This window comes from Salvelinus fontinalis, chromosome 8 (genome assembly GCF_029448725.1).
Source record: "Salvelinus fontinalis isolate EN_2023a chromosome 8, ASM2944872v1, whole genome shotgun sequence".
Lineage (NCBI taxonomy): Eukaryota > Metazoa > Chordata > Actinopteri > Salmoniformes > Salmonidae > Salvelinus > Salvelinus fontinalis.
In genome coordinates, this window is record NC_074672.1 from 18,051,446 (window position 1) to 18,070,094 (window position 18,649).

Sequence of the window (18,649 nt, forward strand, 5' to 3'; positions counted from 1 at the left end):
AATAATACCGCCAGGTATCCGAAGCAGAGCCATATCAACAGTGTAATGTTTCCTCTATCAACTCTGTCACATTGAACACATCAGATGTAGATAGCAGCTGGCCTTTCATTCCTTCAGTTTTATCAAAGCTTGAAGTGGTCAAATATATTGTGTTTTTTCCTGTGAGAAAAACTACACTATATTACTGGTGGTCACAGCAGAGCCCCACCAGCTCCTCTCTACACTATATTACTGGTGGTCACAGCAGAGCCCCACCAGCTCCTCAATACACTATATTACTGGTGGTCACATCAGAGCCCCACCAGCTCCTCACTACACTATATTACTGGTGGTCACATCAGAGCCCCACCAGCTCCTCACTACACTATATTACTGGTGGTCACATCAGAGCCCCACCAGCTCCTCACTACACTATATTACTGGTGGTCACATCAGAACCCCACCAGCTCCTCACTACACTATATTACTGGTGGTCACAGCAGAGCCCCACCAGCTCCTCAATACACTATATTACTGGTGGTCACATCAGAGCCCCACCAGCTCCTCACTACACTATATTACTGGTGGTCACAGCAGAGCCCCACCAGCTCCTCAATACACTATATTACTGGTGGTCACATCAGAACCCCACCAGCTCCTCACTACACTATATTACTGGTGGTCACAGCAGAGCCCCACCAGCTCCTCAATACACTATATTACTGGTGGTCACATCAGAGCCCCACCAGCTCCTCACTACACTATATTACTGGTGGTCACATCAGAGCCCCACCAGCTCCTCTCTACACTATATTACTGGTGGTCACATCAGAGCCCCACCAGCTCCTCACTACACTATATTACTGGTGGTCACAGCAGAGCCCCACCAGCTCCTCACTACACTATATTACTGGTGGTCACAGCAGAGCTCCAGCAGCTCCCCTCTACACTATATTACTGGTGGCTTGGGTGATATACCGTTTATACCGTATACCGGGGTATTTTCAAATACCAACTGTATGATTTTCAATACTGTTCCCAAAATTTTGGGGGTTGGGGGCACCCCTGTCTCGCTGGGGCTGCGGTATTACGCCGCTGCTTATAACTAAGTGAAGTACAACTATAAGAAATCTGAGATGTGTCAAATAAATTATATCCAGCTCAGGGCTCCAGCTATGCATTTGGTTTGCTAACTTGCTAGCTAAGTGGCTAGATTTCAAGATCAAGCTTCTTGGTTACAGAAGAGGCATTCAATCCCCTCCTGGATCAAGATCCCTGTTGCCTTAATTGTTTGGTGCGTAAAAAAAGTATATATATATATATATATATATATATATATACTTTTATTATTATACTTTTATACTTTTATTATATATAATACCAGTCCAAAGTTTGGACACACCTACTCATTGAAGGGTTTTTCTTTATTTATAATATTTTCTACATTGTAGAATAATAGTGAAGACATCAAAACTATGAAATAACCAATGGAATCATATAGTATCCAAAAAAGTGTTAAACACATTTTTCAAAGTAGCATTCTCTCAACCAGCTTCATGAGGTAGTCACCTGGAATGCATTTCAATTAACAGGTGTGCCTTGTTAAAAGTTCATTTGTGTAATTTCTTTCCTTCTTAATGCATTTGAGCCAATCAGTTGTATGACAAGGTAGGGTTGGTATACAGAAGATGGCCCTATTTGGTAAAAGACCAAGTCCATATTATGGCAAGAACAGCTCAAAAAAGCAAAGAGAAACGAAGATCAGTCCATCTGGAATGAAAACGGAAACACAGTGGGACAGGACAGCAGGTGTCAGAGGTAAAGATGGGGAGCGAGAGAGGGAGAGAAAGGGAGGAGTCCATCGACGTAAGACTCTCTCTCATCGCCTCCTTCTCAAAACCCATTGGAGAAGAAGGCAGAAGGGAGGGACCTACCCACTGGGCACACACTGGTTGAATCAACATTGTTTCTACGTCATTTCAATGAAATTAATATAGACGTTGAAATTAATATAGACGTTGAAATTAATATAGACGTTGAAATTAATGATAGACGTTGAAATTAATGATAGACGTTGAAATTAATGATAGATGTTGAAATTAATATAGACGTTGAAATTAATGATAGACGTTGAAATTAATATAGACGTTAAAATAAATAATAGACGTTGAATTGACGTCTGTGCCCAGATGGTATGGCTTTCTCATAAAATGGGTTTTGTGAAAAAGACAAGGAGAGAAGGACGTATGTGAAATTTGCAGTTTGACATGTGACAATCAAATTTTCAAATGTGAACTAGATGTCAATTTAATGTGAAACCATATTTAGACATTTTTAGTTCACATGTTAACACCACCTTTTCAAGGGAAGAGAATTAAAACAATTCACCTCACATGAATGGCAGATGATTTTTACGATACACAAATATAAAGACAGTCAGTAAATCCCTTGTAATCTCTCCTGGCATACCAAACACCACTAGTAGGATGAATCGTACTTCTCCTGTATGACTATGCTCCAGAGCACATGTTTTAGTAAAGGCAAGTCCACTTAGTGTTTCTACGTACCTGAAGGGACAAACAAACATATGCTTTAGATGAAGAGAACATCGCCAGGGACATTAAGTCTGTTAGAAGCTGAATGTGGCAGGAGGACTCAGGAGACGTTCCAGTAATGGATGAAATATGAGCTTTCCTTTTTTATTGCAGGAGTGTAATCACTGTTTCTCTGGTATTAGTCATGAAATGCTCCTCTGCTTTTATCTTCACAATCCAAATGATTCGCTCTTACTGGAAAACTAATGATAGAAACATCATAAACCCACATTCAATATATGAAGTCCACTATTCACTCTGTGTGTGTGTGTGCTTGCGTGCCTTTTTGCGTGTCTGTCCGTGTGTCGAGGGAAGGGCAGATCTATTATCTCTTGTGTGTAACTGATTTGGTTGCCAGAGCAACCGGTCCTAGCTAGAGAGGCATGTTGTTTAATTAAGGTGAGGTGTAATGAACGCAGAGGAGAAGAGAACAAACCTCCATCAAACAGCCCTGCCTCTCAGAGCAGAGCGGCAGGCTTCACTCTCTCCCTCTCCCGCTCTCTCTCTCTCGCTTTCTTTCTTCCAGTCCAAGCATAGGCGGGGGAGGGGCACCGTGCCACAGAGGGAGGGAGGGAGAGAGGAGGAGGGTGCCAACACAAGAGTTTTGAGAGAGAGAACGAATGGATGAGAGATCTAGAGAGAGAGCGCTAGAAAGGGAGGAAAAAGAGGGCCAGCCTAGCAGCGCGGAAGTTGGCGTGACAGCCCAGAGAGGCTCCGCTTGTCCAGCAGGTGTGTAACAGTTAGAGGAAGAGAGTGAGAGTGATCAGACGGGAGGAGAGAGTCGAGTCTTAGCCATCTGCTTCTTGACTGGTCTCTGACATATTTATCTGGGAGAAAGACTGCGTACAGCTGACACAGAGTAAGTAACTTACTTATTTCTTTGTGTTCGTCATGTTTGCTCTGATAGTACCTACCGCTTTTACTATATGCCCCACTAATTTCATTCTGTAGCATAATATATAGGTTGGATTTGTTTTGCAATCTGTGCTGTGTTGTTGTGGTGGGGTGATGAAGCTGCAGTGGCTTAGTGCTGCCTGTAAACTGATATGCAGGAGGTTTACATAGAGGCACGCAGCAGGCAGGCAGGCAGGTGGCAGGCAGCAGGCAGGTGCACAGAGCATACAGTATGTAATGTTCTGTTGAACAGCTCGTAATGAGGAGGAAAGAGGAGAGTTCCCCCGCTGCTCTGATGAGATGTTTTTGTTATTTAGCTATGTGCTCTGGCAGTGTGGAGTGCTGCACGGTACGGTGTGTTTCCTCCTGCCTGATTCCTGTCATGGGGAAATAATTATTCATCTATATTAGAACTATGCACACTTGTACACAGACACACACACACACATACTCTATACCGTTGACCATTTCATTCCACTCTTCTGATAGACCCCTTACCAGACATGTCTTAATTCAATTCCTCCCACAACCACCAGCACCTCTTCCTTCTCATTGTCCTCCTCTTCAGGGAGTCATAGTGTCTGCTTGCTGGTTTGTGTGCGTGCTTATTGGTGTGTTTCTGGGCTCCCACACCCGTCCATCCACAGTGTGAGTGTGTCTGGGCTCCCACACCCGTCCATCCACAGTGTGAGTGTGTCTGGGCTCCCACACCCCGTCCATCCACAGTGTGAGTGTGTCTGGGCTCCCACACCCCGTCCATCCACAGTGTGAGTGTGTCTGGGCTCCCACACCCCGTCCATCCACAGTGTGTGTGTGTCTGGGCTCCCACACCGCATCCATCCACAGTGTGTGTGTCTGGGCTCCCACACCCCGTCCATCCACAGTGTGCGTGTGTCTGGGCTCCCACACCCCGTCCATCCACAGTGTGCGTGTGTCTGGGCTCCCACACCCCGTTCATCCACAGTGCGTGTGTCTGGGCTCCCACACCCCGTCCATCCACAGTGTGCGTGTGTCTGGGCTCCCACACCCCGTCCATCCACAGTGTGCGTGTGTCTGGGCTCCCACACCCCGTCCATCCACAGTGTGCGTGTGTCTGGGCTCCCACACCCCGTCCATCCACAGTGTGTGTGTCTGGGCTACCACACCCCGTCCATCCACAGTGTGTGTGTCTGGGCTCCCACACCCCGTCCATCCACAGTGTGTGTGTCTGGGCTACCACACCCCGTCCATCCACAGTGTGTGTGTCTGGGCTACCACACCCCGTTCATCCACAGTGCGTGTGTCTGGGCTCCCACACCCCGTCCATCCACAGTGTGCGTGTGTCTGGGCTCCCACACCCCATCCATCCACAGTGTGCGTGTGTCTGGGCTCCCACACCCCGTCCATCCACAGTGTGCGTGTGTCTGGGCTCCCACACCCCGTCCATCCACAGTGTGCGTGTGTCTGGGCTCCCACACCCCGTCCATCCACAGAGTGTGTGTCTGGGCTACCACACCCCGTCCATCCACAGTGTGTGTGTCTGGGCTCCCACACCCCGTCCATCCACAGTGTGTGTGTCTGGGCTACCACACCCCGTCCATCCACAGTGTGTGTGTCTGGGCTACCACACCCCGTCCATCCACAGTGTGTGTGTCTGGGCTCCCACACCCCATCCACCCACAGGGTGTGTGTGTCTGGGCTCCCACACCCCATCCACCCACAGTGTGCGTGTGTCTGGGCTCCCACACCCCGTCCATCCACAGTGTGTGTGTCTGGGCTCCCACACCCCATCCATCCACAGTGTGCGTGTGTCTGGGCTCCCACACCCCATCCATCCACAGTGTGTGTGTCTGGGCTCCCACACCCCATCCATCCACAGTGTGTGTGTCTGGGCTCCCACACCCCATCCATCCACAGTGTGCGTGTGTCTGGGCTCCCACACCCCGTCCATCCACAGTGTGTGTGTCTGGGCTCCCACACCCCATCCATCCACAGTGTGTGTGTCTGGGCTCCCACACCCCATCCATCCACAGTGTATGTGTCTGGGCTCCCACACCCCATCTATCCACAGTGTGTGTGTCTGGGCTCCCACACCCCATCCATCCACAGTATGTGTGTGTCTGGGCTCCCACACCCCATCCATCCACAGTGTGTGTGTGTCTGGGCTCCCACACCCCGTCCATCCACAGTGTGTGTGTGTCTGGGCTCCCACACCACGTCCATCCACAGTGTGTATGTGTGTCTGGGCTCCCACACCCCATCCATCCACAGTGTGTGTGTCTGGGCGGTTGATTTCTCATAGGACAGACTAGAGCTGCTTGCCTGGCCTCATTGAATTCCACTGAAGACACACTGGTGTCAACTTCATCTCCTCAAGAGACTCACTGCTGTCTGTCAGGAAGGTCTCTCTTTCTCTGTAAGATGAAGAGAGCAGCTCTCCCAGTCAGTCAGTCAGTCAGACACAGCAGACGTGATAATGACTTTACCAACAGGTATATCTCCACACATACTGTAGTGTGGCTGATTTAATAGTCCTTGTTTACATTATTTAATAGCTCCTTAACATGGACAAAGACAGTGGCTAATTAAACATTGATTAGCTTTTAACAAGAGGGGGGGATTCAATTTCTTATTTCTGCTTAAATCTCTGCATGGGCTGTGCTTGATGACTTAACCTATGGGATGGTGAATCTGTCTGTACAGGAACATCCGTGCCTCCGTGCTACAATGGAGAGAACTGCTACTGCACCACGTGAGCGGGGGTTCACTCCAACGTCTGTCAGGAGGAATGAAAGACCGAGAGGGAGAGTGCTGTTTACACACACACCTCCAGACTAACAGCAGTGTTGATATCCGCGTGTGTTTTTACACTCTTACTGTAGGACTTCTTTGTCAGATTATAATTGTCATATGATGTGTCAGTTCCAAAACCACCAGCGATCATTTTCAGATCTGCTGGTCCTATATGTTTGACGTGTCTGTTGATAAAAGATGACTGAGGCAGTTTGTACAGTACTGTGCCTATATGTGCATATACATTTCTTGTAATAGACATGACCCACTGGGCACGCCACGTCATTTCAACGTGGGTAGTATTTGGTTGATTACGTTGATCAATGAGATTACAACCTATTTTCACCCACTTAAAAAAGAGAGTCAAAAATGTGTTACATTCCCAAAGTATTATCACTGTGCTTTAAAGCATCTAAAAACACAACCAAATTCCAGTGAAAAAGCAATGTGTCAGATTTCTGGTTTAGTTGTCACCTAAATGTAACATCCCTGCGGTTTCAACCATTTAAAAGCACAGCAAAGTACAAATATTTAGATTTTGTTTATTTATACAACTCAATGTGTTATCACTGTGCTTCATCTACTAGCACTACCACATTTCCTGGATTGTAATTGAGGCTATTTAAGTACGTGGTGCCAGTGGTCAATGCCGTTTGAGATTTTGCATATATTATTATAGGAATTGTCTCCACAGCCCTGCAACATTTGCATGTTTTCTATGATTACATAAATAGACGTTTATTGTTACAGTGACCTGTATTGTGTTTGGTTTACAACGCAACCAAATATGAAGATTTAAAGGAGACGTATCTACTTTGTATCCACTGAAGATGCTATTTCCATCGCTATTCACATGGCCGTAACACATCTGGACAAGAGGAACACCTATGTGAGAATGCTGTTCATTGACCTCAGTTCAGCATTCAACACTATCGTTCCCTCCAAGCTTGACACCAAGTTCAGAGCCCTGGGTCTGGTCACCACCCTCACCTACCGCTGCACCATCGAGAGCTTCCTGACCAGGGGCCCTCCAGCAGGTGGTGAAGACGGACCAGTACATCACTGGGACCTGGGCCCTCCAGTGGGTGGTGAAGACAGCCCAGTACATCACTGGGACCGTGCTCCCACCCATCTAGGACACCTACTGGAAACAGTGCCTGAGGAAGTCCTGCAGCGTCATCAAGGACCCCACACACCAGCCACGAGCTGTTCTCTTCCTTACCGTTGGGTAAGGTTTGATACCAATAGGCTCAGAGACAGTTGGACAATGTACACCCCGCGTATCCCATACATACGACTAATAAAACATGAAATTTAGGGATTAATATTTTCCCGAAAATCGGCCAATTTCAATACCGGGAATAATTAATCATTCAAGTCGGAAAGGCCCATTTAATGCCTTTAAAACCAAGATATGGTCACGATGCAGTGTTCTCCCCAAATAAGAGGGGCGTTCCACCACCTTGTCTGCTTGGCTGCACCACTATGTAAAGATTTTAGAGTTAATGAAACTGATATTTAATAATGATAGAATAACTATCTTTGATCACCAATGATCGCCGTTCATAAATTCTGAGCATTATCATGTTCCTCAATTTATTAGCGCATTTCAGCAGTAGGCTATCTGGACACAGAGCGCGCTCAGGACACACCGAGTGCAATGTTGTCAAATCGTACAAACTTGGTGACGACAGTCAAACAAATGTCAAACGACCAAAGTTGCTAAGCTTGCTAGATAACATCCTTCAACGAATGACAGAATATCCCCTATATTTGGCAAAATCGAGTTGATGATTATACAGATAGCAGATCAGTTCATGAATAACGAAGAATAAAAAGTGGAAATATACTGAACAAAAATATAAAGGCAACATGCAACAATTTCAAAGATTTTACTGAGTTACAGTTCATATAAGGAAATCAGTAAATTTAAATAAATTCATTAGGCCCTTATCTATGGATTTCCCATGACTGGGCAGGGGCACAACCATGGGTGGGCCTGGGAGGACATAGGCCCACCTACTTGGGAGCCAGGCCCACCCAATGGGGAGCCAGGCCCAGCCAATCAAAATGGGTTTTTCCCCACAAAAGGGCTTTATTACAGACAGAAATACTCCTCAGCATCCCGGTCCCTCTCCTCTCAGACGATCCCGCAGGTGAAGAAGCCGGATGTGGAGGTTCTGGGCTGGCGTGGCTACACGTGGTCTGCGGTTGTGAGGCCGGTTGGACGTACTGCCAAATTCTCTAAAATGACGTTGGAGGCGGCTTATGGTAGAGAAATAACATTCAATTCTCTGGCAACAGCTCTGGTGGATATTCCTGCAGTCAGCATGCCAATTGCACACTCCCTCAACTTGAGACGTCTGTGGCATTGTGTTGTGTGACAAAATTGCACATTTTAGAGTGGTCTTTTATTGTCCCCATCACCTGTGTAATGATCATGCTGTTTAATAAGCTTCTTGATATGCCACACCTGTCAGGTGGATGGATTATCTCGGCAAAGGGGAAATGCTCACTAACAGGGATGTAAACAAATTTGTGCACAAAATTTGAGGGAAATGCATATGGAACATTTCTGGGATCTTTTATTTTAGCTCATGAAACATTGGACCAACACATTACGTGTTGCGTTTATACTTTTGTTCAGTATTTTTTCAGTGTTGCTGACACAGCGTCTCCTGGTTTTGCTATTGAATGAAAAGTAAAAAATAAGCCACAGTGGAGACAAATCGAAATGGGCTACATATGTTAAATATTCTGACTGTAACATTTATAGGTCCCCAAGGTTAGCCCTCGCAGCATTGTGAATGTTGTACATCCGGCAGCTTGGACTCTAGTCTATTTCAGTTCCTACAGTCAATCAATCCTGCTTGCTGATTCATGTTGAACACCACTACAAGTTGTATTTTCATTAGTACACGTCCAGACTATTGATTGCCATGCCAACAAATTAAACCTCCCCTAGTGAATTGACTGATTCATCACGAAAGTTTGATTACAGTTAGAGATTACAGTTAGAGTAGAGATGTGTGGCAGAGAGGTAGAGATGTGTGGCAGGCAGGTAGAGATGTGTGGCAGAAAGGCAGAGATGTGTGGCAGGGAAGGTGGCAGGCAGGCTGTCTCCTGGGTTGGAGATGGTGAGTAGAGAGATGTGTGGCAGAGAGGTAGAGATGTGTGGCAGAGAGGTAGAGATGTGTGGCAGGCAGGTAGAGATGTGTGGCAGACAGGCAGAGATGTGTGGCAGGGAAGGTGGCAGGCAGGCAGTCTCCTGGGTTGGAGACGGTGAGTAGAGAGATGTGTGGTAGGCAGGTAGAGATGTGTGGCAGACAGGCAGAGATGTGTGGCAGGGAAGGTGGCAGGCAGGCTGTCTCCTGGGTTGGAGATGGTGAGTAGAGAGATGTGTGGCAAAGAGGTAGAGATGTGTGGCAGAGAGGTAGAGATGTGTGGCAGGCAGGTAGAGATGTGTGGCAGACAGGCAGAGATGTGTGGCAGGGAAGGTGGCAGGCAGGCAGTCTCCTGGGTTGGAGACGGTGAGTAGAGAGATGTGTGGCAGGGAAGGTGGCTGAGTGTCCTCCCTGGATCCCTGAAGTGACTCTTCTCTCCAGAGAGACTCCTGCTTAATGGGACATAAAGCACACTTAGAGAAAATAAGATATTATTCACAGCAGTAGTTTGCACACTTTGTGTGCTTGTTTGGTCTAAGATATCATTATCTTATTTTATGATTGTGACATTGTGAATATTGCTGATTATTTTTTAGAGATCGTTGGTATCTATGTGACTGAGCTTCATGAGTTTGTCATTGCTCTGGGAGGTCAGTGGGGTAACATACCGCTAATGGATTTGTGTTGACATATACTGTATGTTTGTGAAGACCTAGGAAGTATCTTTACAATCTGACATCCTTTTGTTAGTGGTTTGTTTTGGCATGTAGATCATTCTAAATAATTAACATTCACCCACACTACTCACCCCGGGCCCCTTACAAACAGTGCCACCCAAATCGGCTAAGTCTGGTCTAACTCTAGTTTTTAGAGATATAGTTACAGAATGGGAGGTTAGTATTACCTGTTAGAGCCTATTTCTCATCCTCTGTGGAATTTCACGTTTCCTGGGTAGCTAGCTTCGTAGTCGATATTCCACATTGTGTAGTGGTTTTATCTCAAGGTTAATAAAAGCTGCATCTTGTCAGCCTTGACAAACAAGGAGGTGTAATGGTGGACGTGAAGGTAATGCATTTACTCAGGAGTGTGGCGGGCAAGCAGCCCAATCTGGAGAATAATCACATTTCCGCTCAGAGAGGTTGTCTGCTGTGTGATGGATGGGGCCTTGGAGAGGATACCTGGGCACGCTGTTCTCGTGCACTATTTAATCAAAACATCTGGAATAAAAGGACATGGGCTCACTCAAGACACTTTCTGATATTTCTAGGTTGACCCCAGTCAATCTCTCACACCACATTGTGCCACTTCAGGCGCAGTTAGATTGTGATCAGGACTATCTTGTCACAGTGGGATTCAAACTCGGGGCGTGGAATGGCAAAGAATTCACCAAAATGTTGACTGTAACAAGTCTCAAGGTACGCTTGTTTCACATATAAAAACGTTGACTGTAACAAGTCTCAAGGTACGCTTGTTTCACATATAAAAACGTTGACTGTAACAAGTCTGAAGGTACGCTTGTTTTACATATCCAGTCTTTTGGAATGGTTTCTGTAAGAAAGAGAGCTCAACTCTCATAGCCCCAGAAACGTGTGTTTTTCTCCGGTCACTGAGTCAACATGTATCTATGATGTAATAATACTCCTGTCAGAACAATAGAGGAAGGAAGACAAAGCAGAGAAGAGAAGGGTTGGAATGATATTGGATTAGTTTACTCAATCTCTTCATATCGCTCTTCAACCTCAGTTCACTTTTTACACCATAGGCCAGAGAGGGGAATCTTTGATAGGGGTGGGGGCCACAAAAAACGGAACTCATTATGAGGGGCCGCAGTGGCTCATGGGTCTGTGTATCCACATCCATACCCCCACCCACCCTTGTGACAGTGAAAAGAAGATTGCATTTCCTGCAATTCTTAACATTTTACCATGGTGCGGAGAGAAGATGTTTGAAATTGTATAACTAACTTCATGGTATTCTTCTAATTTTGCCATGGGGCTGAGAGAAGTGTGCAGTTTTAGAGCTAATATCCTGAAATTCTACACATTTTGCCATGGAGAAAAATGTTGGCAGTCTTTAACATGATAACTGATGATCAATGGGCCCCACCCCGGTTGGTAATTTGACCATGGATGGAGGGGTTTGGGTTTGTGTACTGTTAACGCCGGTACTCAGCTCCAACCCCCAACATAACCTGAACTCACTCACCTTATGTGCTCTGTGTGTCACTTTTATTGTATTCACCCTGTCTGTCTGTCTGTCTGTCTGTCTGTCTGTCTGTCTGTCTGTCTGTCTGTCTGTCTGTCTGTCTGTCTGTCTGTCTGTCTGTCTGTCTGTCTGTCTGTCTGTACTCACCCCGTCTGTCTTGTTTGTCTGTACTGCTGGCTTGCTTCTGAAGCTAAGCAGGGTTGGTCCTGGTCAGTCCCTGGATGGGAGACCAGATGCTGCTGGAAGTGGTGTTGGAGGGCCAGTAGGAGGCACTCTTTCCTCTGGTCTAAAAAATATCCCAATGCCCCAGGGCAGTGATTGGGGACACTGTCCTGTATAGGGTGCCGTCTTTCGGATGGGACGTTAAACGGGTGTCCTGACTCTCTGAGGTCATTAAAGATCCCATGGCACTTATCGTAAGAGTAGGGGTGTTAACCCCGGTGTCCTGGCTAAATTCCCAATCTGGCCTTCAAACCATCATGGTCACCTAATAATCCCCAGTTTACAATTGGCTCATTCATCCCCCTCCTCTCCCCTGTAACTATTCCCCAGGTCGTTGCTGCAAATGAGAACGTGTTCTCAGTCAACTTACCTGGTAAAATAACGGTAAAAAATAAATAATAAAAAAAAATAATAATAATAAACTCGCCCCGTCTGTCTTGTTTGTCTGTACTCACCCCGTCTATCTTGTTTGTCTGTACTCACCCCGTCTGTCTTGTTTGTCTGTACTCACCCCGTCTATCTTGTTTGTCTGTACTCACCCAGTCTGTCTTGTTTGTCTGTACTCGCCCAGTCTGTCTTGTTTGTCTGTCCCCCCCCTATGTAACCTGTGTTTCTGTAGTCCCTATTTGCTCTGCCTGTTCCTCTGGGCTCATTCCTATGCTCACACTATCAACTGACTTCTGTATAGTCCTTCATTGACTCGGCAATATTCAACACTCATTGGGAGGGACATGTAACCGTAGAATACCAATTCTTTTATAGTAATTTTTTCTACAAGTTTAGATAGCTGGCCGCTAGACTAGCTGACCAATCTAAAATAAAAATGCTGACATGGGCTACGTAATTGAGTGACTGCTGATGCACAACCATATTATTCTAACTCTCAACATTAAGTTGAGACCCCGACTGAGTCCCCCCCCAACATTTTCAAAAAAAAATAAAAAAAAATAATATTGGTCTGTGGGTCTACAAAAGGGGCGGTTGCCCATCCCTACCGTACGCCATTGTGATGCTTCTCAGAATGGGCACCATGCAGCAGACAGTGTTTCCTAAATAGCTGCGTTGTGTTGTGTTGCCATTGTAAGTTCTGCTAATCGCTAACCCTAAAACAGTGAGGCATCCAGTCACATTGTTTATTCCTCTTCTCTCCCCTCATGACCTCAGTGTGATATACAGTATGAGACTTCGTCTGATCTGTCTGATGTTCATGTTTCTCTCTCTGTGTTTTCTGTGTTTCTAGGAAACAAGATGGGGGTGAACCCCGGATCTCAACCACACTAGATCCTCCGTTGTTACAGCCCCCACTGTCCCCGCTCCCGTGCACCGCTCCACCGTTCCTCAAGGTAGGAGGGGAGGGAGGGAGTGTATGGAGGGGTTTGGGTTTGTGTACTGTTAACGCCGGTCCTCAGCTCCCACCCCCAACATAACCTGAACTCACTCACCTTATGTGCTCTGTGTGTCACTTTTCTTGTATTCACCCTGTCTGTACTCACCCTGTCTGTACTCACCTTGTCTGTCCTCACCCTGTCTGTCCTCACCCTGTCTGTACTCACCCTGTCTGTCCTGTTTGTCTGTCCTGTCTGTCTGTACTCACCCTGTCTGTACTCACCCTGTCTGTCTGTACTCACCCTGTCTGTCCTGTCTGTCTATACTCACCCTGTCTGTCTGTACTCACCCTGTCTGTACTCACCCTGTCTGTCCTGTTTGTCTGTCCTGTCTGTCTGTACTCACCCTGTCTGTCCTGTCTGTCTGTACTCACCCTGTCTGTCTGTACTCACCCTGTCTGTACTCACCCTGTCTGTCCTGTCTGCCTGTACTCACCCTGTCTGTACTCACCCTGTCTATACTCACCCTGTCTGTACTCACCCTGTCTGTACTCACCCTGTCTGTCCTGTCTGTCTGTACTCACCCTGTCTGTCCTGTCTGTCTATACTCACCCTGTCTGTCTGTACTCACCCTGTCTGTACTCACCCTGTCTGTCCTGTCTGTCTGTACTCACCCTGTCTGTACTGTCTGCCTGTACTCACCCTGTCTGTACTCACCCTGTCTGTCCTGTCTGTCTGTACTCACCCTGTCTGTCCTGTCTGTCTGTACTCACCCAGTCTGTACTCACCATGTCTGTACTCACCCTGTCTGTCTGTACTCACCCTGTCTGTATTCACCCCGTCTGTCCTGTCTGTCTGTACTCACCCGGTCTGTCCTGTCTGTCTGTACTCACCCGGTCTGTCCTGTCTGTCTGTACTCACCCAGTCTGTACTCACCATGTCTGTACTCACCCTGTCTGTCTGTACTCACCCTGTCTGTATTCACCCCGTCTGTCCTGTCTGTCTGTACTCACCCGGTCTGTCCTGTCTGTCTGTACTCACCCGGTCTGTCCTGTCTGTCTGTACTCACCCTGTCTGTACTCACCCTGTCTATACTCACCCTGTCTGTCTGTCCTCACCGTGTCTGTACTCACCCTGTCTGTACTCACCCTGTCTGTACTCGCCCTGTCTGTCCTGTCTGTCTATACTCACCCCGTCTGTCCTGTCTGTCTGTACTCACCCCGTCTGTCCTGTCTGTCTGTACTCACTCGGTCTGCCCTGTCTGTCTGTACTCACCCGTTCTGTCCTGTCTGTCTGTACTCACCCTGTCTGTCTGTACTCGCCCTGTCTGTCTATACTCACCCCGTCTGTCCTGTCTGTCTGTACTCACCCCGTCTGTCCTGTCTGTCTGTACTCACCCTGTCTGTACTCACCCTGTCTGTACTCACCCTGTCTGTCCGTCTGTCTGTACTCACCCTGTCTGTCCTGTCTGTCTGTCTGTACTCACCCTGTCTGTCTGTCTGTCTGTCTGTCTGTCTGTCTGTCTGTCTGTCGTACCCCCCCCTATGTAACCTGTGTTTCTGTAGTCCCTATTTGCTCTGCCTGTTCCTCTGGGCTCATTCCTATGCTCACACTATCAACTGACTTCTGTATAGTCCTTCATTGACTCGGCAATATTCAACACTCATTGGGAGGGACATGTAACCGTAGAATGACTATTATTTGATATTAATCTTTTCTTTGACTTTTGTAATTAAAGTACGTGTTTGGCAGCTGTTATGATTACATTAATATCCAAATTGAACAAACCCAGTCCTATTTCATAAATGTGAACAAAAGAGCACCTGAATAATTGTCATTCCAAAGGTAAAATGTCCCTGTGCCAAAACTAGAATATGTCACTTATAAAGACTGGCTTGCCTTCTTACCTCACTAATGTACTATTCTGCTTATGGCTTACAGTTATCAGTATCAATAGTACTTTTCACGATACATGTCAGCAGCACACATTTCCAAATGATGCCATTTCAAAGAATTTCTTTTGACACGTCTTACATCTGAACCAAAAGGAAAACTAATCTTTCTTAGATATGTTGGGACGTATTAGATTGAAGGGAGCAGAGATTGGAAGATTAAGAGGATACAGTCTTGACGATATCAGTTTCAAAGGTTTAAGAGGGCCCTGTACACTTCGGAAGGAAGGATTTACACTTAGGTTAATCCTAAATGAATCCCACCCGTGAAGGATTGGACAGGGCTCGCCACCATGAAGTTCAAACCTTTACAGTCATCTGTAGTGTCACTGTGAGGAGATGATGTGTTAAGGCATTGCTGAGAAATAGTCGATTGTGCTTATTGATAGTTGTTGGAATGAGAGGTACTGTGGGGCAGGGCTGGGGTCAATTCGTATTGAAGGCAGTCAATTTAGGAAGTGATTTAAACATTTGTATAAAATAAATTGTAACTTTTGAAATAAATAGCTTCTACTCTTCAGTTTATTCAGAAGTAATTGAAAATAGAGGCAGTTCTTTCCAACAGGAAGTTTACTTCCTGAATTGACTGCCTTCAATTCGAATTGACCCCAGCCCTGCTGTTGGGGTCAGAGCCCTCTGCATAGGGCAGTCTTTCTTGTGCACACACACACCTAGCGTCAAGGTTGGTCACAGACTGCTTTGCATGCCACACGACTCCTACCAACTATAATTGAATAAAGTAAATATAATTTTTATCCAACTGTAGAGATTAGATTAAATATGACCTGCAGCTTCCTCTTCTAAATGTTTCCACTCTGAAATTACAATAAAACATGTTTGTTCTGATTTCATGTAGATACATTATATTTCACTTGACTTTGACGTGAGGTGATGAACAGGGAGAAACATGATATTGATAACATGATATTGTAGCAATCACATAATTTCACAAGATGTAACCATTGTTGTCTATTCAGACCTGCTGCACTCAGTATCAATTGTCATTATAACTAGTTGTTGACGAGGCTGCAGTCATGCTATTCAACAGGTTCTGATTGATCATATAAGTACAGTCATCTCTGCTTTCCATGACGTTTCACTCAGATCAACTGGAATGGCAATGTCTTCATGATTCTTCATGGTTCATTTACTGTATGTGCCCAGTACATTATAAAAAGAGGATGCAAGTCATTATACAGTTCCAAGCTGTTATTCTTTATCTTAGAAATTCTCATGGATAATGAAGCATAAACATTGTCTTTACATAGCTTAACAAAACATCTATCAAGAAAATAAGAGGAGGACAAAGGAAATAGAGAGCTATCTATATAGTGGACTGGACCCAGTAGACACACAAACCCAGATAGAGATACTCCTCTCCAAAGTTGTAATGATGAGCTCAGCTCAGACAGAAAGTGGATGTGTGGAGTAGCAGCTGCCAGACAGGTCTGGTAGAGAGAGGAGTTATTGTTCCTTATCCTTATGAGAGGCCTATTAGTCCTCTGTAATGAGAGGTCCCATTTCTGACACCTGCACTAGGCCTACATACTGGGCAATGTGGCTGTGGCTGTTCAGACCTCCTCCTCTCTGGCTGGCTGTCTGGCTGACTGGCTGTCTGGCTGATTCTGCTAATTCTGTGTTCTTTATTTTCTCTTTCTTTCTGAAAAGTCTTTGAAATGATGAATAGCCAAAAAGGAATTGCATTGGAATTGAGACATTTGATTAAGTTCCAATGAAGTTATTCCTAGCAACATGACCCCAAAACATTGTCTCTATTGTTATATAGTGGTGCTATCTGTCCACAACTTCTCTATCTCCAGTGTTGGTAGGAGGGTGCTGCAGGGACTTGTCTGAGCAGTAGAGTACATCACAGCCTGAGGAGTTGGACCATATAAAACTGGCTGAAAAACGAAACACCGTGTAAATCTACTGTACAGTGTCATTTCATGTTAGTTCCACCAGGTACATTTAAAGATGCATAATATCCACGTCCCTTTATAGAAGTCTAATAAACAACAGTTCTGAGGTAGTGCAATACTGCTTCTCATTTCCTCTACAATAACATTTGACTGATCATGTACGCCATCTGCCAGACACTCAGAGAGAGAGAGAGGGCTGGGGGACAGGGACAGGAGGAGTAGGGTTGTGCTCATAGTGCACTTTCAGAATGCATTACCTCCTTCTCTACTTCCTAGACAGAGTGGCATAGAGAGAAAGATAGTGAGGATTGCTGACCAATTCTTTGGACACACGGACAGTTGGACACACACCTGATGACACTTGCTGTGTACACACAACTCCGTGACTCTCCTAGTTTGGCTGTAGTTGTTTGGGTAACTTCTACACTGTGGGTGAGGGACTCTGCCTTATCGCAGTGGAATACAGGCATGCCTCTGGGGCAGCAGGCAATGTGCTCTTCTAATACTGGACACTTGAACTTAACAGTTGAACTCACAAACCAGTGACCGTGATTTATTTTCTGCTGGAGGATTTTGTTTAATGGAAAATAGCCTACTTGAAAAATGTCTAAAAGTTGTCAGATCCATCTCAATGCTCCACTGGTGACAGTGGGACCATGGAGGATGCACAGCAAAGTAAGTACTCGGATAGATTAGTCACACCTCTGACAGAGAGCTCTCCTTTGATTGTCTGATAATTATTAGGACCAGAGTAAGAACTAAGCAAGGAATCGTGACTCTAAACAGTCATCGGCTATGAAAAGCCAACTGACATTTACTCCTGAGGTGCTGACTTGTTGCACCCTCGACAACTACTGTGTTTATTATTATTTGGCCATTTATGAACATCTGGCCACCCCTCATAGCCTGGTTCCTCTCTAGGTTTTTCCTAGGTTTTGGCCTTTCTAGGGAGTTTTTCCTAGCCACCGTGCTTCTACACCTGCATTGCTTGCTGTTTGGGGTTTTAGGCTGGGTTTCTGTACAGCACTTTGATATATCAGCTGATGTAAGAAGGGCTATATAAATATATTTGATTTGATTACTCATTAGCTACCATGTGTGTGTCAGGAAAAGTGCCCGTTCTCTCTGGCAAACATGCTAAATTAGATAGGGAAGAAGACAAGGACCGTGGTAGATTTAAGACCCCCATTCATGGCCCTTTTTTTAAAAAAATTTTTTTAGATGTGAGCCTTGGGTTATTGTCAGTTCAAATTCAGGTCGGTGTTTTAGACTGAGGATGGAAATAGTCAATACTACCCTGATTGTTGTATTTCCTTGTTAATTCAGTTGGAAAGGAAAAATATATTTGTATGTGGGCCTTTAAGAAAACTCCTATACTGTTGTGTTTCTGACAGCTAACAGTTATGTAAGAAGTAGCAGCAAACAGTTCTGTATGAAGTAGCAGCAAACAGTTCTGTATGTAGTAGCAGCAGACAGTTCTGTATGAAGTAGCAGCTGACAGTTCTGTATGTAGTAACAGCTGACAGTTCTGTATGTAGTAACAGCTGACAGTTCTGTATGTAGTAGCAGCTAACAGCTCTGTATGAAGTAGCAGCTGACAGTTCTGTATGTAGTAGTAGCAAA

At 45.6% G+C, this 18,649-nt stretch overlaps 1 protein-coding gene across 13 annotated transcripts in view; it reads left to right on the forward strand.

The window, feature by feature from the left end:
- rap1gapa (RAP1 GTPase activating protein a) overlaps positions 1 to 18,649 on the forward strand; it is a 127,238-nt gene that overhangs the window by 75,605 nt on the left and 32,984 nt on the right. For 10 of the 13 annotated variants that reach the window (XM_055931543.1, XM_055931542.1, XM_055931532.1 and 7 more), the window contains one exon: positions 13,071 to 13,173. Coding sequence is in view for 9 of the 13 variants with exons in the window: in XM_055931532.1 (XP_055787507.1) it covers positions 13,071 to 13,173 (103 nt within the window). In the remaining 4 variants the exon portion in view is untranslated. Of the gene's footprint in view, positions 1 to 3,166; positions 3,433 to 7,397; positions 7,468 to 13,070; positions 13,174 to 17,368; positions 17,702 to 18,649 lie in introns of those variants that run through there. The other 3 variants (XM_055931540.1, XM_055931544.1, XM_055931538.1) reach the window with 3 other exon arrangements.